The sequence below is a fragment of the Bos grunniens genome, chromosome 1 (genome assembly GCF_055505025.1).
Source record: "Bos grunniens cultivar Pamir isolate PY7600 chromosome 1, Bosgru_T2T1.0, whole genome shotgun sequence".
Taxonomy (NCBI): Eukaryota; Metazoa; Chordata; class Mammalia; order Artiodactyla; family Bovidae; genus Bos; species Bos grunniens.
Window position 1 is genome coordinate 39,280,217 of NC_141165.1, and position 24,225 is coordinate 39,304,441.

The 24,225-nt window shown below is 40.4% G+C and overlaps 2 protein-coding genes across 6 annotated transcripts in view; one reads left to right on the top strand and one right to left on the bottom strand.

The window, feature by feature from the left end:
• RNF13 (ring finger protein 13) overlaps positions 1-13,237 on the top strand; it is a 127,357-nt gene extending 114,120 nt beyond the window's left edge. For all 4 annotated transcript variants that reach the window (XM_086388841.1, XM_086388701.1, XM_086388871.1 and 1 more), the window contains 2 exons: positions 11,548-11,628; positions 11,871-13,237. In XM_086388841.1, coding sequence (XP_086244967.1) covers positions 11,548-11,628; positions 11,871-12,232 — 443 coding nt within the window. In that variant the 3' untranslated portion in view covers positions 12,233-13,237. The remainder of the gene's footprint in view (positions 1-11,547; positions 11,629-11,870) is intronic.
• Positions 13,238-16,164: 2,927 nt separating this feature from the next.
• On the bottom strand, positions 16,165-22,867 carry PFN2 (profilin 2). Of its 2 annotated transcripts, none has more exons than XM_086389151.1 (3): positions 22,704-22,867; positions 20,393-20,585; positions 16,165-17,526 (listed from the first exon to the last, which is right to left on the bottom strand). In XM_086389151.1, exons 1-3 carry the CDS (start codon positions 22,833-22,835, stop codon positions 17,429-17,431), a joined length of 423 nt encoding a protein of 140 aa, XP_086245277.1. In that variant the 5' UTR covers positions 22,836-22,867; the 3' UTR covers positions 16,165-17,428. The 2 variants fall into 2 exon arrangements, with proteins under 2 accessions (XP_086245277.1, XP_086245195.1); XM_086389069.1 differs by having other exon boundaries at positions 16,165-17,847.
• Positions 22,868-24,225: the final 1,358 nt, after the last annotated feature.

The following is a 24,225-nucleotide window of genomic DNA, read 5'->3' on the forward strand; positions in this document are numbered from 1 at the left end:
AAAATGAGACTCAGAAGTGTCAAGTAAATTACCTGAGTGTGCATAGCTAGGTAAGTAGCAGGCTTTTGACTACAACATTACAATTATAAATACTACCCAAGCCTGTCTTTCCTTTTCAATCACTACCACTTCAAAATGAAATAAATTGCCTTCTAGCTTTAATCCACCTCTTCCCTTTCTCTAATCTTTCCCCAACCCCTAGCTGTATTTACCCTCACCAACTCAATTCACTATGTCAAAGAGACAGAATATTTTTGAGAAAAAACTAGTTTCCTAATAGTTCAAGTCTACCAGCATACTCATTTTATCATATTCTCCATTAACAAAGTAGATTACCTATTTATATTTCTGCCTTTATAACCTGTCTTGTCCTTTGTTCACATTTCTTTTGGGATCTCAGTGTTTTCTTACCAAACTTGTACATCCTTTTTAGGAGGAAATTTTATGTATGATTTTTTTGTAGTCATTTTTACTACACTGAGAGTTGTAATAAAAAGTAGCTCAATCTGGTCAGCGGGCAGAAGTCATCTAGAAGGAATTCTGCTTTAAGCAAAAATAATGTGTCCTGTTGCTTCCTCCACTTTAAGCTTCAGATATACCTGAGGCTGCTCAAATTTTTCATTTAATTCCTTGAGGAGAGTGAAAAAGTTGGCTTAAAGCTCAACATTCAGAAAACTAAGATCATGGCATCTGGTCCCATCACTTCATGGCAAATAGATGGGTAAAGAGTGGGAACAGTGGCTGACTATTTTTGGGGGGGCTCCAAAATCACTGCAGATGGTGATTGCAGCCATGAAATTAAAAGATGCTTACTCCTTGGAAGGAAAGTTATGACCAACTTAGACAGCATATTAAAAAGCAGAGACATTACTTTGCCAACAAAGGTCCATCTAGTCAAGGCTATGGTTTTTCCAGTGGTCATGTATGGATGTGAGAGTTAGACCATAAAGAAAGCTGAGTGCCAGAGAATTGATGCTTTTGAACTGTGGTGTTGGAGAAGACTCTTGAGTCCCTTGGACTGCAGGGAGATCCAACCAGTCCATCCTAAAGGAGATCAGTCCTGGGTGTTCATTGGAAGGACTGATGTTGAAGCTGAAACTCCCAATATTTTGGCCACCTGATGCGAAGAGCTGACTCATTTGAAAAGACCCTGATGTTGGGAAAGATTGAGGGCAGGAGGAGAAGGGAACAACAGAGGATGAGATGGTTAGATGGCATCCCCGACTCAATGGACATGAGTATGGGTAAACCCTGGGAGTTGGTGATGGACAGGGAGGCCTGGCTTGCTGCAGTTCATGGGCTTGCAAAGAGTCGGACACGACTGAGGGACTGAACTGAACTGAAGGAAAAGAAAAATAATTATTGGATTAGAACACTGAAGTATTTGAGTTTGCTGAACTTGACTGGAAGGGTGTTGTCCATCTTGATTTCCTAGTCGCCTTAAAAGTAGTAATGAAAAAAAAAAAGAAACCTTTAGTACTTAATACAAAGAAGTGCTTTTTAAGTACTACAAAGTCTGGCACAATATTTACCATTCTAAAATCTCTTTTAACTTTGATTTTTCACTTTAGGATAATGGCAAATCTGTAAATCTGTATGCGCCTGTTTCGAAATATCTTGGGTGCAACTATAGTTAATCTGCATAATGTAATCAAGTTAGAACCAATAAACACTAATACAGAATGGCTATTTAAAATATAGGGAAAAGTTAGGTTTTGGGGAAAAATAATTACACAAAATGGAGTTTGGTCAAAGCTAATACTAGTGCCTACGCTTGGATTTAAGTTTCTTGTATGGATTTGTTTATGGTCTGTGGATATGTGTGCTCAGTCAGCCAGTCGTGTCCAAATCTTTGCAACCCAATAGACTGTAGCCCGCCAGGCTCCTCAGTCCTTGTAATTTTCCAGGAAAGAATACTGGAGTGGGTTGCCATTTTCTGCTCCAGGGGATCTTTGTGATCCAGGGATCAAATCCACGTCTCTTGCATCAACAGGTGGATTCTTTACCACTGCACCACCTGGAAAGCTTTATGGTCTCTAAGACAATGATTTTTATTCTTACTAATTAATTAATGAAGTAATTCACTAATACATTTCCCCCAAAAGAACTTGCCCACAAAATACTCTTTCCTTCAATAGAGTCATTTGATTGTTTGCTTGTTGTGTTTGACCCTTGATTAAAATTGTAGAATATGGCTACTATTTTGTAGCATCCTTGAAAGATTTGTAATAATATGAAACCATGGAAGACAAGACCAAAAATCTTTATTCCCTCTCCATGTATTGCAATCTGAAAAAAATTCTCTGGTTTATGAATTGGAAACATTTTAATTTCTAGCAAGTGGCTGCTTAAGATTATTTCTTAACTCCTTTTACACTGTGAATCAAAGGGGATTATTTAAATGTGAAACTCAAAGCACATGTGCTACAAGACAATACAGCATAATGTCAGACCATGCATGGACTTTGGAGTCTGACAGACCTGGGCTGAAATTCTAGATCATCCATTTATTGGCTGTGTGACCTAGTACAAGTTACCTCTCCACAATCCCTTTATGTGTAAATGTGACTAAAAACCTACTTCATAAGATGGGTGGAGGGATTTAAATCAGGATGTGACAAATGCTTGCAACAGTGCCTGGCACATAGCGACAGCTCAGCAAATGGCAGCAATTACTATGAAAACACAACAACCCCTTAAATAATAATCATAAGTAAAATATTAGTGTCATCTGTCTTCAGTCATTAAACATTTATGATGGAAAAAATAAAATTGCCAAAATCTTGAAGCAGCTTAACAGTATATAACTTTATAAATATGACTCTTGCATTTCCTTCCCAGTAAACGTAAGTTTGAGCCAGTTGTATTTTTGTTTTAGAATATTTTGGTCATCAAGACATTTAACATCTAAAGTAAAAAGAGTTATATTTGTTCTGCATATTACTGTACTCTAATGGTTTTGACAAAGCATACATGGATGTTAGAAAAAAAAATCCTAATTACTGCAGTTTTTCATAGTTGTGATGCAACTATATTTGAAAACATGAAAGGAAGTTAGAATACTTATGTGGGTTCATCACTCTAGTAAGTCATAGTACCAAACCTTGAAGTCCTAAAAGAACTGTTACAGGTTTAGAATATAGTATAAACATTCAGGTGGTAAGAATTCACAGAAGAACTATACAAAAAAGATCTTCATGGCCCAGATAACCATGATGCTATGATCACTCACCTAGAGCCAGACGTTCTGGAATGTGAAGTCAAGTGAGCCGTAGGAAGTATCACTATGAACAAAGCTAGTGGAGGTGAAGGAATTCCAGCTGAGCTGTTTCAGATCCACAAAGATGATGCTGTGAAAGAGCTGCACTCAATATGCCAGCAAATTTGGAAAACTCAGCAGTGGCCACAGGACTGGAAAAGGTCAGTTTTCATTCCAATCCCAAAGAAAGGCAGTGCCAAAGAATGCTCAAACTACCACACAATTGCACTCATCTCACACACTAGTAAAGTAATGCTCAACATTCTCCAAGCCAGGCTTCAACAGTACGTGAACCATGAACTTCCAGATATTCAAACTGGATTTAGAAAAAGGCAGAGGAACCAGAGATCAAATTGCCAACATCCGTTAGATCATAGAAAAAGCAAGAGAGTCCCAGAAAAACCTCTACTTCTGCTTTATTGACTATGCCAAAGCCTTTGACTATGTGAATCACAACAAACTGTGGAAAATTCTGAAAGAGATGGGAATACCAGACCACCTGATCTGCCTCTTGAGAAATCTGTATGCAGGTCAGGAAGCAACAGATAGAACCGGACATAGAACAATGGACTGGTTCCAGATTGGGAAAGGAGTACGTCAAGGCTGTATATTGTCACCCTGCTTATATTCAGAGTACATCATGTGAAATGCCAGGCTGGATGAAGCACAAGCTGGAATCAGGATTGCTGGGAGAAATATCAAGAACCTCAGATATGCTGATGATACCACCCTTATGGCAGAAAGCAAAGAACTAAAGAGCCTCTTGATGAAAGTAAAAGAGGAGAGTGAAAACCTGGTTTAAAACTCAACATTCAGAAAACTAATATCATGGCATTCAGTCCCATCACTTCATGGCAAATAAATGGGGAAACAATGAAAACAGTGACAGACTTTACTTTCTTGGGCTCCAAAATCACTGCAGATGGTGACTGCAGCCATGAAATTAAAAGATGCTTGCTGCTTGGAAGGAAAGTTGTGACCAACCTAGACAGCATATTAAAAAGCAGAGACATTACTTTGCCAACAGAGGTCCATCAAGTCACAGCTATGGTTTTTCCAGTGGTCATGTATGGAGGTGAGAGTTGGATTATAAAGTTGAGCGCCGGAGAATTGATGCTTTTGAACTGTGGTGTTGGAGAAGACTCTTGAGAGTTCCTTGGACTGCAAGGAGATCAAACCAGTCAATCTTAACGGAAATCAGTCCCAACTATTCATTGGAAGGACTGATACTGAAGCTCCAATAATTTGGCCACCTGATGCGAAGAACTCACTCATTGAAAAAGATTACGATGTTGGGAAAGATTGAAGGCAGGAGGAGAAGGGGACTACAAAGGATGAGAAGGTTGGATGGCATCACTGTATTGATGGACATGCGTTTGAGCAAGCTCTGAGAGTTGGTGATGGACAGGAAAGCCTGGCGTACTGTAGTCCATGGGGTTGCAAAGAGTCAGACATGACTGAGTGACTGAAAAGCACTGTTCATGTTTATGTTAGAGGAATCTGTAACATTTAGGAAATATAGGAAATATTTGCCAACAAACAAAAAAAGAATTTGGCATTTGGAAGTATTTCATAGACACTTGTAATCAAACCCACAGAACTTAGCAACTTGAGGCTGTGGACAGGTAAAACGTCTGTAAAGGTTAGTCAGCACTCTCATTCATTTACAGTATTGTGGGGACAAGATCATCTTAAATCTTCCTGTCTTGGTGTCCTTCATTTTTGTCGCTTGTTCAGAAATGTTTATGCTGAGTAACATTTAAATGTTTAAAATATTGATTTAGCTATTTCTAGCACATGTAACAGAGAAGGCAATGGCACCCCACTCCAGTACTCTTGCCTGGGAAATCCCATGGATGGAGGAGTCTGGTAGGCTGCAGTCCATGGGGTCGCTAAGAGTCGGACACGACTGAGCGACTTCACTTTCACGCATTGGAGAAGGAAATGGCAACCCACTCCAGTGTTCTTGCCTGGAGAATCCCAGGGACGGGGGAGCCTGGCGGGCTGCCATCTCTGGGGTCGCACAGAGTCGGACACGACTGACGCGACTTAGCAGCAGCAGCAGCACATGTAAAGGCTTCCCTGGTAGCTCAGTTGGTAAGGAATCCACATGCAATGCAGTAAACCCAGGTTCAATTCCTGGGTGGGGAAGATTCCCTGGAGGGGACATGGCAACCCACTCCAGTATTCTTGCCTGGAAAATCCCAAGGACAGAGGAGCCTGGCAGGCTACCATCCATGGGGTTGCCAAGAGTTGAACATGACTTAGTGACTAAACCATCACCAGTACATACAAAATAATAATAGCCTTTTATTAGTTATTGTCTTGATTTTGAAGCAGCCAACTTTCTTATAAATTTCATTATTCACTATTGTCCTCAAAAATACCTCTTCAGTTGACATTGTGGTTTCCTGAGTTTCCTGCATCAATTGATGCATTTTCTGTAACCATAAAGACTGGTTACCACATACCATGTTTCATAACAAATGAAAAATCCTTGTTTTCCCTTAATAGTCTTTCAACTAAGCATTTAAGGCAGTCGCCATGGGAGCTGTCTCCCTACCCCGTTAGTGTGTGAAGGAGGCAAATCCCTGAGATGTAAAGGATGAAAAAGTGGGTTTTATATTTGAAGTTTTAAGTTACCAATATTTTCCCTTTATAGCTTAATCACTGAAGTTTCCTAATCATGTTTAGAAGGATGAAGCTTTTCAGAGATTGAAAAAATGCAGTGTTATATTTTATAGCAGATCACAAAACAGTGGGGCAGTATTTAACTTTTTAAATTTTTTCTTATATTTATGAAGACATCCTTATTTTTTATTACTCTGTTTAACTGCCTTTGAAGTGAAATCGCTCAGTCATGTCTGACTCTCTGCAACCCCATGGACTGTAGCCTGCCAGACTCCTCTGTCCATGGAATTCTCCAGCCAAGAATACTGGAGTGGGTAGCCTGTCCCTTCTCCTGGGGATCTTCCCAACCTGGGGATTGAACTGGGGTGTCCTGCACTGTAGGTGGATTCTTTACCAGCTGAACTAACTGGGAAGCCCTAACTGTCTTTAATCCAACCTTAAAAGTAAATATTTGTTCCTTTGCCTCAGGGTTTAAATATAATCAGGAATAATTCTTAAGGAAATCTGGCTTATGAAATATTTTATCCAGTTTTTCTTATGTTCACATTTCTTAGGAACAGGTATGGAGGAGGGGAAAACAAAAGATAAGATTTATTTGTTTAAATTTGCTAGAAAGAGCTGCCATTGTTTTCTTTACTGGCAAAGCAGGGAATGAGTGGCAAGGCATTTTCTTTGTAAGATCAGTAAGTTTTGATTTGAAGCTCATGGATTCAATGCTTTATCTTCCCTGGACATATTATTTAAAATATATATTCTTTTCTCATGAAAATGGTATGTGTTAAGCCCTGAACATTCATTCTCTTTGAGGAAACCTATTCTAGCTGACTTAAGGTGGACTAGTTTGTTATAAAATTGAACAGTTAAGGTTTGCATCAATTTTTGTATGCGACTATATTATTTCAAATAAACTTATTTTTTTTCAAATAAACTTATTTTTTGACAGGTATATTTATAGTATCATATAACTGTCAGGTGTACAATATAGGACTCACTTTTTAAAGGTTATACTCCATTTATAGTTATTTTAAAATACTGGCTATATCCTCTGTGCTATACAGAACATTCTTGTAGCTTATTTATTTTATACCTAGTAGTTTGTACCTCTTAATACCCCTTTCACTCCTCCCCTTCCCTCTCCCGACTGATAACCGTTAGTTTGTTCTGTGTATCCATGACTCTGTTTCTTTTTTGTTACATTTATTAGTTTATTTTTTAGATTCCATATACAAGTATATCACATGGTATTTGTCTTTCTCTGACGTAGTTCCTAAGCATATCTTCCAGGTCCACCCGTGTTGTTGCAAATGGCAAAATTTCATTCTTTTTTATAACTGAGTGGTATCTCATTGTGTATATATGTACACTATGGGATATATACACACTGTGTATAGATATACACACACACATAATGGAATATATATACTACATCTTTATCCACCGATCTGTTGATGCACCAGTTGCTTATCTTGGCTATTGTAAATGCTGCTGCTGTGAACATGGGGTGTGCTGTCTTTTTGAATTAATGTTGCTTTCTTCGGATGTATACACAGGAGTGGAACACTTCTGGATCATATGGTAGGTCTGTTTTGTTTGAGGAATCTCTATACTGTCTTCCACAGTGGCTGTACCAGCTTACATTCACACCAGCAGTGTACAAGGGTTCCCTTTTCTCCCCATCCTTGCCAGTAATTTTGGTCTTTTTGATGATAGCCATTCTAAAAGGTGTGAAGTGATATCTTATTGTGGTTTTCATTTGAACTTCTCTGATGTTTAGTGATGTTAGCATCTGTATGTCTTTTTTGGAAAAATATCTGTTTAGGTCTTACTTTGTTTTGATGTGAGCTGTTTATATACTTTGGATATCAACCCCTTGTAAATCAAATCATTTCCAAGTATTTTCTCCCATTCAGTAGTTGTCTTTTCATTTTATTGACAACTAGTTCATTTTTAAGTTATCTTTGTTCAAGACTGAAAGAAGGCCAGTGTGACTGAAGTGTGACTGAATGGGGATAGAGTGATGTGAGATGACCAATCTGTAAATCAGATCATATTCAGCTATATGAAGGCCATGACAAAGCGCTCAGATTTTATTCTAAGTGAGATGGGGGACTGTTTTTAAAATATCACTTTTGCTGCTATGGAGAAAAACCATATAGGACAGGAAAAGAAGAGGCTCTTCTAGTAATCAAGGCTAATGGATTAGTGTAATTGAGGAATCAGAGAGACCAACTGAAGATGTTTTACAGAAAAAAGAGTATAGGACGTGGTGATGTTGAATCTAAGCTCTAAGGGAAAGAGGCATCAAGGACATGCCCAGGCCCGATAATCAGTGTATGCTACTGCAGTGGCTGCCTTAAGTCTTGTGTGTTTTCTGTTCTAATAGGTCAGTGCCTTTGCTGTATCTGATGATCCAAGGTTTGGGGAAAAACTAGGGAGAAACAGGTTTAGAGGGGAAAATCAAAGTTTTGTCCACTTACGTATTATAACGTATTATAAAATTGATGAGATTTTAACTGTCTTCTTGAAACTTTTCTGAAACATTTAAATAACAATAATATATCCAGATAGAAGTGTTTCCATATGGTCGCACATAACAGACATGAATCTCACCCCTCCTGCAGCCTCTGAACATCTATCCATTAGTGAATTAGCAGTCTTTGAGAAAGCCTGGAGGGGTGTTTATATCAGGTTCTCTCAGCCTTCTCACTATTGGCATTTTACATGGGAAAATTCTTTGAGGGACTGTCTAGAGCGTTATGGGCTTGCCTGGTGGCTCAGACAGTAAAAAAAATCTTGCCTGCAGTGCAGGAGACCCAGGTTCAATCCCTGGATCGGGAAGATCCCCTGGAGCAGGAAATGGCAACCTAACTCCAGTATTCTTGCCTGGAGGATCCCATGGACAGAGGAGCCTGGTGGACTGTAGTCCATATGGTCGCAAAGAATAGGACATGACTGGGCGACTAACACTCACTTTCACTACAGCATTATAAGCTATTTAATAGCCTCCCTGATCTACTAGATGACAACAGTACCAACTCCCAATTGTGAACACCAAAGATGTCTCCAGATATCACCGGATATCCCTAGGGGCAAGGGAACAAAATTATCCCCTGGTTGAGAACCACTGGTTTATAAGCAATGGAACTTTCTAGCATGGTGCTGACAATAACAAAACTAACAGCTGTTAGCACTTTTTATAGCCCCTTTATCTCATGCTACCAGAATCATTGGACAAATTGGTTAATTTTTAAAATCTGCTAAGGTTGAAAATTACTTTCAAAAATATATAAATGCCTTTATCTTTAAATATAAAACCACTTAATAATTGTTTGATGTTGGGCCATTATCTTGAATATGAATCCACTGGCTGGATTTCTAAGTTGTCATATAATACATTTTCTACCATTTTTAATTTTGTGTCTTTTAAAATGGGACAGAAATTTGATTGTTTTCCTTTTTGCTTTTTTATTGATATATAACTTTGTCTGTTTTTTAGGTTTCTCACCATACCACATTTAATCACGTTTTGACTGGAGAGGGGTTGGGGGAACACTTTTATTAAGTGTCTACCAAACCTAGCTTTCAAATAAAACCAGAAGTCATATACACTCACAGCTCAAGGGCTGCTGAATACTTAAATTACATAATTACCCCAAGTAGAGCCAAAAGGTTCATTGACCATTGCCACTAGCTCTTTGCTACTAACAGAATCACATGGGGATATCAGAGAGCAGATTCCTAGCCACAGCCTTCATAAGCCAGTATGCCTACCAGGTCAGTTTTATCAGGTGGAGGCTGGCTAAGAAGTACTGTTTGTGCCAGACACTCTACTTGCATTCTCTTTTAAACCACAACAATCCAAAATCATAATATGTTAGTATTTTTGTTTTGCCTTTGAGAATACTGAAACATAAAGATGGCATCTTGCACATGGTTGGTTAGGTAGGTAATAAATAAAAGTCAGGATGTGATTTACCATTTCATCACACACACCATGGGGGTTAATTCTCTACAGAACACTAGGCTCCCTTCTGGTCAATGATCACAAATTACACCTTTCAATGTTGACCAGTTATCATCAAGTTAAGTACTGTGCCTAGAAAATATGGGTGATCAACATAAATCTATCACTTGAAACACTTGAAAGCATCAATTCCGTATGTCTAGTGTAACCCCGATAAGCTCAGCTGGTGAAGAATCCACCTTCAATGCAGGAAATCCTGGGTCGGGAAGATCCGCTGGGTAAGGGAAAGGCTACCCACTCCGGTATTCTGGCTTGGAGAATTCTATTCTGTATAGTCCATGGGGTTGCAAAGAGTTGGACATTACTGAGCAACTTTCACTTGCAGGCTAACCCTAATACTACTTACACATTTCTTATTGCTGTGGTGACAGATTTAAAGCCGCAAACTTAATGGCTTAAAACAGTACAAATTTATTATTTTAGTTTAGTAGGTTTGAAGTCTGACAGGCCTCACTGAGCTAAAATCAAACACTCTTTTCTGACGGCTCTAGTAGGGGAATCTATTTATTTGGCTTTTCCAGCTTCTAGAGGCCACCATGTTCTTTAGCTTATGATCCTCCTCCCCTCCTGTCTTCAAAGCCAGTAATATTCTCTCTCTCTGACATAGTCACATCTCCCCCTAGAAAAACCTCCTCCTCACACTTTTAGGGACCCTTGTGTACATTGAGCCCACTTGGATAATGCAGGATAACCTTTCTATCTTAGTAAAATGAGGCTTAGAGCTGTGGTACAGCTTCGGACTGGTTCAGTCCTGTTCAGTTATATTAACTGAACCTGTTTTTAATGGGCATTTTCACAAAGTCGTAAGACCGAAAGTTTGATTTGTATGAGTAATCAGCATGATTGAATTCCTTAATATATTGGAACTATCCTTAAAGTCCAGGTAAATGGATCTGTGTAATTACAGATAATTATAGATATGCTGGAGTCCTTTAGTATTTTAATAGTTTGAGATAGGTAAAATCAGTCTCACTAAATCTCAAAACAGGTTATAATAGAACCCTGTATTTGTTACAGAATGTATTTGATAAGTGATACTACAGTAACCACATTCAAGATACTGAACAAAAATTTTCATTAAAACTTTCTATTTAGACTTCTCCTTGGAGAAGGTAGTGGCACCCCACTCCAGAACTCTTGCCTGGAAAATCCCATGGATAGAGGAGCCTGGTAGGCTGCAGTCCATGGGGTCGCTAAGAGTTGGACACGACTGAGGGACTTCACTTTCACTTTTCACTTTCATGCATTGGAGAAGGAAATGGCAACCCACTCCAGTGTTCTTACCTGGAGAATCCCAGGGACGGGGGAGCCTGGTGGGCTTCCGTCTATGGGGTCGCACAGAGTCGGACACGACTGAAGTGACTTAGCAGCAGCAGGACTTCTGAATGTGCTTAAATGACTACAGATGTTAAAGGGATTCTTTCAATTGGAACTGTTATTCTTTTCAGTATGCGTTATATTCTTCCCACCTATCTATCCAGACAATGGCTTTCTCCTGACATGCTTCCTGATGTGGCTGCCCTGTGTGTGAGATAGGCAATGACTTTGTCTTTTTTTAAAATAAAGGTCGTTAAGTTCAACAGTAAGGAATTAAAAAGGGATCTTTTAATTGATTTTACTATTTCTATCATAGGAGATGAATATGATGTATGTGCCATTTGTTTGGATGAATATGAAGATGGAGACAAACTCAGAATCCTTCCCTGTTCCCATGGTATGAATAATTACATACTGCTTTGAATTTATACATAATTTATACTTAGGTTCAGTATTAGACAGAAAATAGTTATTAGCACATCATAAGCTCTCATTAAAGGATGAAGATTTATAAAAATTTACAAACTTTTGTCTTGTCCGTATATGATGCATACTGATCAGAACATGAATAACCATGGCAGGAGATTATGTTCTCAACAAAAGTGTACTATCTAAAAGATGTGTATTTTGCTTCAACAGCTTATCACTGCAAGTGTGTAGATCCTTGGCTAACTAAGACCAAAAAAACCTGTCCAGTCTGCAAGCAAAAAGTTGTTCCTTCTCAAGGCGATTCAGACTCTGACACAGATAGTAGTCAAGAAGAAAATGAAGTGTCAGAACACACCCCTTTACTCAGACCTTTGGCTTCTGCCAGCACTCAGTCATTTGGGGCTTTGTCGGAATCCCGCTCACATCAGAACATGACAGAATCTTCAGACTATGAGGAAGATGACAATGATACCGACAGCAGTGATGCAGAAAACGAAATCAATGAACACAGTGTTGTGGTCCAACTGCAGCCTAATGGTGAACGGGATTACAACATAGCAAATACTGTTTGACCTTCAGAGGATATTGGGTTATTTCCTTTTAAAATGTTTATTTAGGCATATAGTTTGATTTTTTTTTTTTTGCTCCCTTCAGAGATTTCTGTAGAGATAATTTATTTTTTATTCTACAGGTTAATCAAGATTACTGAAACAGGTTGTTTTGATCTGGTATTTATCTGCAGGAGTGTACTTCATTTCACTAATAATAGACTGGTGCTGTAACTCAAGCATCAAATCGACTCGTTTGGAATGAAACATAGCCAAACATCGAGAGATTCCTCAGTATAGCTTGCAATTAAGACCTAGATCACAGTATGCACACGTTTCATGTTTTTACACACAGGGTCAGTGCTGTGGCCACCGAGCATGAGCTGAGCCAACTCCCATCTCCATAAAGTTACCTAGAGTTGTTGAGCTGGAATATGCTTGTTCTGGTATTTGTCCAAATTGCCATAATTAGCAAGAGGCGACTATCAGCACCACAGAGAAAATCAAAGCTTTTTCCTTTCTATTGCCAAGTAGTCTTACCCTGATAGGAACAGTCAGTACTAGGGCAGTTTGCAAAATGTTTTTATTTTTAAGGCTTTTAATACTATAGTGTCATGTATGAACTTCATTTATCAGCTGAAGTAATGTCTCTGACTTTACTTACTGAATTTCAGTATCCTTAAGGATTCTGTGTGGTGATCAAAACATAAACAAAATGCTGTATAAAAATACCAAACTTCAGTAATTGTTAATACTCAGATTATATACCTCTTAATAAAGAGCATCCTATGCTTATTAGCCCTGCTAAAGTATGTACAGAGGAAACTGTTCAAGTATTGGATTTGAAAATGTTGCTTATGTTTAACAGAACTAATGATGTATTTAAACAATGTATTATGAAAAGCTAAATTACACATTGTTAACTATGTGGAAAATATAGGCTTATATATATATAATCAAAATGCTAAGAATTTTTATATGGCCTTGTATGAAGGGAGTTTGAATGTTAATAAACACGTTTTCCACTTTGTTTGTTCTCCTGTAGTATTACCCACATTAAACTTATTTATATGCAGTGTTTTTTAAAGTTATAATGATTAAGGTAATTTAGGGCAGATAAACACACATTACCTTAGGATTTTATACAAAGTAACCGCTCACAAGCAATTAGGGAATCCCCCCAAAACTGCAGACCAAATCATTCCAACAACAGTGTACACTATGGGACCTTCTTATAATTATGGTACATCTTTAGAGTAAACTGCTGTACAGCCTCAAGAGGGTAAATAGCTAGATTTATCTGTATTAACATGGGAAATTAATAGTGAACAGACATATTAGAGAATAGTTGAGTATACCAGTTAGCCTTCTGTTGTAAAAAAATTTAATACATTTTTTAAAAATGTAACACTATTGAGTGAAATTTCACTTTTTGAACTGCTTTAAAAAAAATTCTTATAAGCAACAACAAAAAGTGAATATTTCCACTTAGGAAAATAAAAAATTGAATTCTTCATTATTCTCGCACCCCTACCCCACAGAAATAAAAATAAGACCTGAAAAACAGAATTATCAGTTTACTATGGTACTTAAAACAGTGCTATGGAATTTGACACACCTGTTTGATCCTAACTTTCCCAAACCTGTCTGGTCATTTGTGTAATTCATTTCTCCTAAGGTAGGGTGTAAGGTCCAAACACTGAGCTCAGTGTCCAGAACATAAATATAATCGTTTTTATAATTATCAAATAAGAACATCATACCTAAAATATTTTTTAAAGGGAAAAAGTTAATCACTGTTAAGTGTATTAGATGTTATATTCCCTCAGCCTTTAATCCACAATTCAAATCAAGGACTTGGTTCCTTCAAATTTGTTAGGAATTTTTCCGAGGCAAAAATAATTTTCTTTTCAAACTCTATAAACTCTCAGTTGTTAAAAATATGTATACTTAACAGCACTATCTAGGACTGTTACTAGTTCTAACAGTCACTTGAAATCTTTTATAATTTCTCTATGGTATAATTATACAGCTTTTTTTAAAAGGCCACTGAAGAAAATTAAAATCCCATTTCCACTAAAAAATATCTTAATTTAAAAATCTTCTGATTATAAAAGTATTGTTACCTAGAAACTTACCTGAGAAAAATGTGTATTTTGCCTTCAGAAATACATATGTAAAATACATTATACACGATACATATTTATCCCATTATATAAAATTCATTGGTGAGCACTGTCTTACGTAATTCTTCAATGACTATCTTCTGAACATAGTCATTTATTCAACTCATAACCCTGAAAGTCAAATCTTGTAGTTTTCCAAGTTTCGTTATTCTAAGAAACGCTGTGGGAGTGACATTCTGCTACACAAATTTATATAGCTTCACTTCTTTAGGTTAAATTCCTAGAAAAGTACAAAGCAAAGATACATGTATGTATTTTCATAAGTGCTTTTCTAATTAAATTATGGGAAGGGGGCCAATGACTAGTTTCATTCATTATTTTAGTGATAAAGTTGCCATCTACTGTCTTCTCTGGTGGCTCAGGAGGTAAATAATCCACCTGCAATGCAGGAGACCTGGATTCGATCCCTGGGTTGGGAAGATCCCCTGCAGGAGGGCATGGCAACCCACACCCCAGTATTCTTGCCTGGAGAATCCCCCATGGACAGAGTCTGACAGAGCTGGACCCAACTGCGGGATTAAGCAATACAGCACAACTACTGTCTCCTCCCCCCTTACCCACACCTCTGCCACAGACACATCCCTTTCCTACTTAGAGGTTCATTCAGTAAGGGTTTCATAAGTCTAGTCACTGCTTTCTAGTTAGTTACCCTCAAGTGTAAATTTACATTACTATAAAATCATAAACCATCACAACCCAACCACCAAATTTCCATCTGACAAACCTCTTGTTCCTAACAGGGATCTTAACAGGCCAAGAATTTTTTTTTTTTTAACCTTTCTAAGGTGTGCCCAACCATCATAGCAGCCCCAAATCCCACGTCTCCCATACTTTTACATCCCTGTATGGCCAAATTCATAACAACACTGTCAAAGAAAAAACTTTTAGTTATGCACAGTGTATCTTAAGAGATTACCTTCTATTCCCTAACCCACTCATTCTCAAAGGGTAGCATATAGTCCTTAAAATGAATCAGACTGACCTAATGATTATTTCTAAAATGACTTCTAGAAACTTCATCTCCAGGGTAGCATTCCAGAGCCCATAATCTGAGTTATAACCAGTTCTCCAGTTTTGCTTAGACCCACCAAGTTTTGAGCTTGGACCTTCTACTTGACAGTTCATGATAATCACTTACCTGAATAGTATTAAAACATATTTACTAAAATTCAATACATCTCCTAGGTGTATTCAATACATCTCCTAGACCTTATGACCTCTGGGATTAAACTTGGCTATTACATAGTCACAGTTAACATGTCACTCCATAGACAGAAACTGCAAGACATCCCAATCCCAGTTATCTTTTATGCTGCCTAAGGAATGTCTCCTCTTATGTGAGAGAGTCCCAGCTGACTTCAGCCTGCAACACAGCCTCCAAATCAAGAGAAGTCATATGTATGACAGTTCAATACAGAAGAATCCACAAATGCAGAAACCCTTCATGATATTGGGCCCCTTACCACTCACTAGATTTTTCATTTCAAAACATCAGCAACAAAAAAGTATTTAATTTCTAGTGGATAAATCAATTTTTGCCTCATAAGCCTGAAGATGCACCCAAAATGACAAGCCGTTTTTAACAGGGCAAACAAAGCTTATTAAAAATATAGGCACTCATTTTCTTTATAATACTAGAGGAAATGGAGTAGGCCACCAGCTCAAGTTTTTGAAAAATTTTATGCTTGCAGCAGAGTATATTCCCATTGTGTCAAAGATCAACTGTAACAGTAAGCTAACAATTTATATAAATAACAGGAGTCTAGAGTATTTGGTTGGAATAAATTTATTTCATCTGTCTGTAAACAAGGTGTTTAATAGTTATGGCATTTTTTTAAATGCATATTAAATCAGATGAGTTAGACTGTATCCCAGATGTAACAAAGTGCAGGGAAAGAAATGGACAAATCAGCAACAAGATTTGTTTTTAAATCTGTACATTATCCACAAGGCCCAAACAATAGAAGCAAATACTAGAATGTCCCTAAGGTAGTGCCATTCGAAAGAAACCTTTAATAGGTCAGTTAAAATCCATCTCACAATAGCAACAGTTCATTTTAACAATAGTATGGCACAGAATACATATGAGAAAAATTCATCACAAGACAGCCAAGTCCACAATAATGCAACTTCATATAAAAACTCAAGCTGCAAATAAAAGTTGGTCCTATGAAGAACAAACTGGACACACTCCAGATGGTTATGTTGGGATACCTAATGTCCATAATGGCAGCCTTTTACAATTTTACTAAAGAGTAGAGCTGGTGTGCAAAGAAAAAGACAGGAACAAAAATCTGAGCTATTGCAAAGATGGAATGTCCCTTGGGATTCAATCAGTATGGTTACTATAAGGTCATGGGAGGAAGTGCATTTTGCTCTTGTTTTGCAGTTGCACTTGTCATATGTCCTGTGGACACTACGATAAAAGGTTTGTCTCTACTCAAGTGCAACAACAATACTAAAAGCAAACTACTGCAGCTCTCAATAGCTCATCAACAAAAGTGATATTAATTGGTTAAATAAACCAGGCACTGCATAAAAGAAGATGGAAGCAAACCAAATACCTATGTGCAAAGGGAGGGGGTGGGAAAAGAGGAGTGAAGGAAAGATGCATGCACTTTTTCCTCCCAACCATGCGCTATGAAAGGAAGACTAGATGAGCTAAGTAAATGCTCAAAGTGCTGAAAGACATTGATCAAATTAGAGATTGTACAACCGGCACCTTGCTTAATATTAACTTATTTTAGTAATCAATATCCCATTAATTGCTAAGACAAAGTGATGCCCAACTTGGCATGCCCCCTCCCCCCAAATTTCAAGGTATCATGCAAATCATTATTGTGCTGCAATTATGTTGCCAGATAAGGTTGGTTACATACAGTGGTTAACATACAAATGATCCACTGGGCAAACAGGAATTGTGACATTAGAAAATAGGCAAAGAAAAATTAGCTACCATCTATAATCTGGTAGCTCTGTGACCATAATTGGGGTGATGATGAAGACAGTTGCTAGGAAGATGGGGAGAGGCTGCTTACACATCAGACCTCCTCAGGTATAAAGCGAGTTCATATGCTTTCTTGTTAAGTGTGCCTCCGTGGACACCTTCCTTTCCCATGACTATAACCAATGCTGGAGTACACAAGGAAACAAAACAAAAGTGAACAGAATTATTTAAGGGGGGGGGGCAGAAAGAAAGACACCTTTCCCCACCAACAGAGGGATACAAAGGAGACACAGGTTCATACCCCATCACCCTGCATTGCTAATAAAATTTCCAGAATTAAGACTCAAGCTTACAGCTAGGAAAGTTTAAGAGCAATTTTCCCCTAATACTTAACAGTCTGCCTAGCAGCTAGAACCCAGAGTCTCTCAAGTATTTTGCCATTGAGTATGCCTTCTTATTCAATCCGCCTCCATGGACCCCTTCTTTTCCCATTACAAAGACCAAGACTGAAAGAGAAAGAAGAAAAGTGTTTCAAAAGAAGTGTTAATCAAGAGAGTCACATAAGTTTTAGCAGACAGAACCCCGATTAATAAGTTAACATTAAGTCAGTTTTTCATGAACAACGAAGCACTGAAGTCAGCCAGGTCTCCAAAAAGAACTTTCAAACTAGTAATATGCTGAAAACATTTTGACTACTAACTGCATCTTGGAAGTCCAATCAGTGCAGCTGCAGTGCTCTATAACAATATCTTTACACTAGCTAGGGGGAAAAGAGTGTGATTATCTTTTTTTTTTTTTTTTAATATTGGAGTATAGTGATTTACAAATGTTGTGTTAGCTTCAGGTATATAGCAAAGTGATTGGTTATACATATACATGTGTTTATTCTTTTTCAGATTTTTTCCCATTTAGGTTATTGAGTAGAGTCCCCTGTGTAGGTCCTTATTTACTTTATATATAGTAGTGTGTATTTGTGGAGAAGGCAATGGCACCCCACTCCAGTACTCTTGCCTGGAAAATCCCATGGACGGAGGAGCCTGGTAGGCTACAGTCCATGGGGTCACTAAGAGTCAGACACGACTGAGTGACTTCACTTTTACTTTTCACTTTCACGCGTTGGAGAAGGAAATGGCAACCCACTCCAGTGTTCTTGCCTGGAGACTCCCAGGGACGGGGGAGCCTGGTGGGCTGCCGTCTATGGGGTCACGCAGAATCGGACACGACTGAAGCGACGCAGCAGCAGCAGCAGTGTGTATTTGTTACTCTCAAACTCATAATTTATTCCTCTTCCCCAACTTTTCCCCTTTGGTAACCGTAAGTTTGTTTTCTAAGTGTGTGAATGTTTCTGTTTTACGAACAAATGCCTTTGTATCTTTTTTTTTAAGATTCCACATATAGGTGATTTATCTTTCTCTGTCTTTTATCACTTTACTTAGTATAATCTCTAGGTCCATTCATGTTGCTGCAAATGGCATTCCTTTTATGGACATCTATCTTATATAGAGAACAAAAACCTTCTGATTAGCATGACAAATACACATTAGACTGGTCCCCCAAAAATAAATTTTAAAAAACATACTTATAAAATTCTTCCCTAATTTAACTGCTTGATTAAGTACAAACTGTTAAGTCTTACCAGTGAGGCTAAATGTGTATTAATTACTACCAGAGAAAAACCAAGACTGAATTTTAAATAGCATTTTCAGTGCCATTCAGAAGAGCGCAAATGACAAGTTCTGAAGGTCTGTGCTTACTGATATCCTCACTGTGTTAGCTTTGTTTTTAATTGAGTATAAAACCCTAAAATAAACTTATTTCCAACAACAGGTTTTTCTATGATGCAGTTCAAAGGTCTATCCTCAAAATATGTGTATGTATATATCAGATTTTATATTTACTGCCACTAGATGTCAGTAGTGCAGTGTGGCGCAAAAACATTCCGGTTTTTATGTCACACGGTTGATGCTTCTTTTTAATATATTTATCTGAGCTCAGCTACTTTTTGAGATTTATCTCCTATTTCACAGCCATCTAATTTTCCTACAGAGAAATACTCATATGTAGCAATGCACAGCAGAACAGGAGGAACCTTTAGGCACTCCAGCTGGTAGGCCCACTGCAGCTAACAGTGGCTTCAAGTTTCTTCACATGGTAGATTTGGTCTTAACATTAGATGGGCCAAATCTGCTCTATTAGGCTATACCAGCCTTCTTTATTTACAAAACATTTTCACAGGTTAACACACTTAAGTGTATTTGTAAACCAATTAGATGTCATAATAAATCTCAACTTTTAAAGTTTCTTTCAAAAAAGTGAGACTTATTTAGTACAGTAAGAATTTCTGCAATGTTGATGATAGTCAGGAAACACAAGAAGTTCTGGATCAGTATATAAATGAAATATAGTTTCCTATTTTTCAAATAAATCAGGCACATATAGTCTTTGAAAATATTTAATAAGTGCAAAACTTACTCCAAAACCCTCATTCTAATTATTTCTCTCTTCTCCAGCAATGTTTCTAATAGAAATGGAAGCCAGTATTAATTTTTCATTTTTTATGCTGAATAGTGAATGACTAAAATGTGAGCAAGAAAGAAAAGGAAGACATTCAAAAGTCAAAAACCCAGAGGGACTAAAATAACCAATTTGAATGATTTAACAATCTGAATAGCAGTTGAGGAGACAAAGTGATTTTATTTAACTTTTTATTTTAAAGTATAGTTGATTAACAATGTTAATTTCAAGTGTAAAGTGGTTCAGTTATACATACAGAAGAGACAAATTTAGATTTTCAGTTTACTAAAGTTGGAACTGAAGAGCTGCTATTAATATTCTATTTCAGCATTAAGTCAGGATGTCAGAGGTGAGGCTGTATATGCAGCGGCTGTAGAGTAAGTGAATCTAAAGCAGTGCCTCCTTCAGTGCTGGGCAGTTCACAAAAACCACCTTAATAGCCATTATGGACTAACACTTTATTCAAAATGTTAAAGAAACTGCTTAATAAGTTATAATGTGACTTGCAACGATTAACCAAAAGCGTGCTGTACTCACCTCTACCAGCTCTGCCCACGGCCACGTTGTACGTTGGCTCCCCACCTTGACTCTTTGTCCGGATGTCCATTGTGCAGTCACCGTCCACGTATAGGCTATCTCTGATCACTGAGCACTTCTTTGCGCCAAGAGTCAAACCATTGGTAAAGAAACCTTCCCGGTCTTTTCCTACAATCATATCTATTTCTACTGGCTGCCCCCACCCCCAACCACAAAAAAAAAAGAGAGAGAGAGAAAACAAAACAAAAAGTTGTAGTTAATTTCTTGTCTTGGTGTAACAGGCAAAGTGGCAGGTTTGTACTACCACTACGAGACATCCACATTTCATTCATGTAAAACCAAGTTTCAGTCGTTTCTAAAAAACTACTTAATCTTACGGGATGACATTTTATATCAGGATGACATTTTATATCAGTCAGTTAATTTCACAGTTAAAGAGAGTGGTCTGTTAACTAAGCCCAGTCTATGCAAAGAATCTCCAGTTGGTAGATGACACTAGATAAACTACAAACTTAAGAGTTATTTATAAACTTGTTTCAAGTCAGGTGGTACACGAAGTGCTTATGTAATGGTAAAAATTCACCTAAAAACTTTCAACAAAATCTAATCTATCACAGTCACGTAACAGTCTTGTCATATCAAACTTAAAGTTGTTTGAAAGTCTCCTGAAACAAAGTCCATGCTTGGCAGATCTGTTTACATCTACTCTGCTTCAAATAGCTTGACAAACCCCCTCTAGTACGAACTTCAAGCCCTGAATCTCAGTGCATCCCCAAATTCATATTTCCCTCCTCTTTTATTTTAGCCGCTACTCCCTCTCCAACTTTCCTTCCCCTCCCTCCTCAGTAATCAGTTTTCTTTCTGGGCAAATGCAAAGAGGATTCTGTCTGTAGCACTGCAATAGGCAACCATAAAAGAACAGAGAAAATGGAGGGAGAGTGGGAAAGAAACTGAGGTAGAGACCAGAACCGGAAAGGAGAAAACGTGCATTCTAACATTCCATGAATAAGAAGGAAGGCGTCGCCCCCATCAGAACTGCAGAGTCATAGCAGGCCCCAGCCATTTCCAAGCACACTCCCGCAATCTTCCCAGCCAGACAGCGGGAACTCACACACAAAGACAAGAGGACTGCAGGAAAAAAGTTGATCGCCAGACGCCAATTCTCTGTAAGAATTGTAGTCCACTGCGGCAACAGAGAGCCTGAAAGTACCTGGATAAGGAGTTCTACACAGTTAGACCTCAAACCATGTTAAGTAGTACAAGAATAATTAGTAGCACCCATAGTAAGGGGCCTGAATTTTGGCATTTGATAGGAAGGGGGCGTGAAGCTTAGGAAATTAAGAGAATGTTCCTGTATTTGATATAATGTCACCATTTTAGATCCTTGTGCAAAAAGAGACAAAACAATAAAGCAGCACTGGAGGGCTTATTGACAATTATTCCCCAAACATGTGGCAACCGAGTCAAACCACCAAGTCACAAGAAAATCAGGCGCCGGGAACATTAATCTGCACTAGTTCCCTTACGAAGATCACTAGAGGGAGGGACTTGGAGAACTGAAGCATCCCCTCGGTCTTCGCAGATTACTGAAAGCCCCAAGCACCCCCTTTTTTTAGAGCTCTGTTGCGTAATTGGGGATAACGGTATATCGATGAATCTCCATAGGAAAGAAATCAATGGCAGATCGCCATCTTGGAGAATTTAAAAAAAAAAAAAATCCTATGGAGCCAGAGATTCACGAATCCACCTACGTTGTCTGCGTTCATTTCTCGCAAGCCCAAGAGGCCTGGACACCGGCAAATCTACGCCAAGTGGCCGCGAGGATCCTGGGGGCCGGGCAGCCGCCGCCTCCCACAGCTCGCGGCGCGGGCGGCGCGCCGTCACCGGAGCTAGGGGCGGCTCGGCCACCCGAGGACCCGCGCCCCAGCCCGGCTCCTCCAGTCCCCGCTTCCACCCGGGAACGTACAAAGCAAACCCCAGGGCTTCCAGGGGACCCCGGGGCGGGGGCGAGAGTGGGGAAAAGGCCCCCCACCCACGAACCGGTGCGTGCCCCCTCCCCCAGCCTCATCCGGACAAGCACTGGGAACGCCGGCGAGCCCGGCCGCCGCCCCCGCCACTCAGCGCAGCCCCGGCGAGGGGGCGTCCCCGGGCCTCGGCCTCTCCGCCCGCCCGGTAGCCGCATCCTCGGCGCCCGCCGCCCGTCACACCTGCCGGCGCGGCCCTGCCCGAGTCCGGCCCCGCGCTGCGGCGTCCCCACGGCTGGCCCCGCATGGGTCCGGGGCCGGGAACCCAGGTCCCCGCCGGTCCTCACCGTAATGCTCTGGAAGACGCCCCCGGCCGTGGCTGCCCAGACGTATTTGGCGTCGCAGTAGCCGACAATGGCGGCCTCCTGGCAGCAGCCATCGCACATCAGGTTATCCACGTAGCTCTGCCAACCGGCCATCTTCGAGCCCTTCGCACTGCAGCGGGGACGGCAAGGAGCAGCAGGCGCAGCGGCGGCGGCGGTCGCGGGCGGCGGCGGCGGCGCGGGGGGAGGCGGGGCGGGGGCGGAGAGGAGGCGGCTCTGCGCAAGCACCGACCGCCCCCCTCCCCGAGGAGCTGCGGAGGGAGGACGCGGGGACGGCGGTGAGGGACAAGCCGCGGAGCGCGCCCGGCCCGGCCGCCCTCCCGCCCGCGACCGCGGGGCTGATTAACTAGCGGCGGCAGGCTGCGGAGCGGCTGTGCCGGCGACGGCGCTGGAGACTACTCTTCACCGTGGCTCCCTTAGCTCTCCGCGTTCCGGCGGGGCGTGCGCGCGCGCGTGCGTGCGATCCTTCCGCGGCGCCCTGACTCTGAGGGTCCCGAGAAGGGAGGGGGAGACTGAGCGGGGGCGCGGGCGCGGAGGGATACTGCCCGGGGCAATCACGGCGCCACGTGCGGCCGGCGAGGTCTGAGTGAGGCGGCTTGCTGAGGGTGGCTGAGCCTCGGACCCCGGGCCTGCGGAGAGGGCGTCTCCCTAGTCGCACTCGGTACCCCGGGGACGGCGGCGTCTGGGGCGCCTCGGAGTCCCCGCGTCCGGGCGGTGAAACGCCTGGGTCCTGCGGCCGGCGGCTCGGGATGCGGAATCTTGCGCCTTGGTGTCGGATTGCAGAGTTGCCCTGGTGACGGGATGCGGAGCGTTAACTCCTCTTTGTGGTCCGGGCAGGCGGGTAGCAGAGTCGGCCACTGTCATCTTAGGCATCCTCAGTGGAACCCTCTTCTCTGGACCTCTCGGCCACAAACGCTACCAGGCGGGCGCGCTCCGGCAATCTGAAATCAGAGTGGCATTCTTGGCTTTCAGGAACATTTCTGAGCTTTGCCGGTCTTTCATTGTTGCTTCATTTGGGTACCAAAGGCCTCTCATTGTGTGGGTTCCTTGACAGGAAGAGCCTCTCTTCCCCTGTCTTAAAGCGGCTAAATTGCTCGTAAATTCCGAAGGAAACAAATAGCGAGCAATGTAAAACTATTGGTTGGTAACTGGGAATGTTACTGGTGGGTCGAAGAAATCTGAATATATAAGAATTTAAAAATCTAAGAATGGGTTCGTTGTATGAACATATTACTATTTCTACTCTCAAAAGCTAAACTAATTTCGGGACCCAGATCGGAGAATGGCTCGTATTTAGGTGGTAAAACATGGGTAGAGTCCCTGTGAATATTGCGTGGTCTTTAGTAACCGCTGGGCGTTATGACTATGCAAAGGATAAGGAGACGTCCCACGATTTCGATTTTAAATGAACTAAACGACCTGTCAATGAAGGGAAGAGAGCATCTCAGAGCGTTTTTGAAAAAGTTGATTTTCAACTTTAAAGTTA

Excerpts from the sequence above, each read along its gene's own strand:
- PFN2 (XM_086389151.1), bottom strand. The coding sequence starts at position 22,835 with ATGGCCGGTTGGCAGAGCTACGTGGATAACCTGATGTGCGATGGCTGC. Across the intron at positions 20,586-22,703 it reads GCGTCTTCCAGAGCATTACG|CCAGTAGAAATAGATATGAT; the intron begins GTGAGGACCGGC and ends GGGTGGGGGCAG. Across the intron at positions 17,527-20,392 it reads CGTGGGCAGAGCTGGTAGAG|CATTGGTTATAGTCATGGGA; the intron begins GTGAGTACAGCA and ends TGTGTACTCCAG.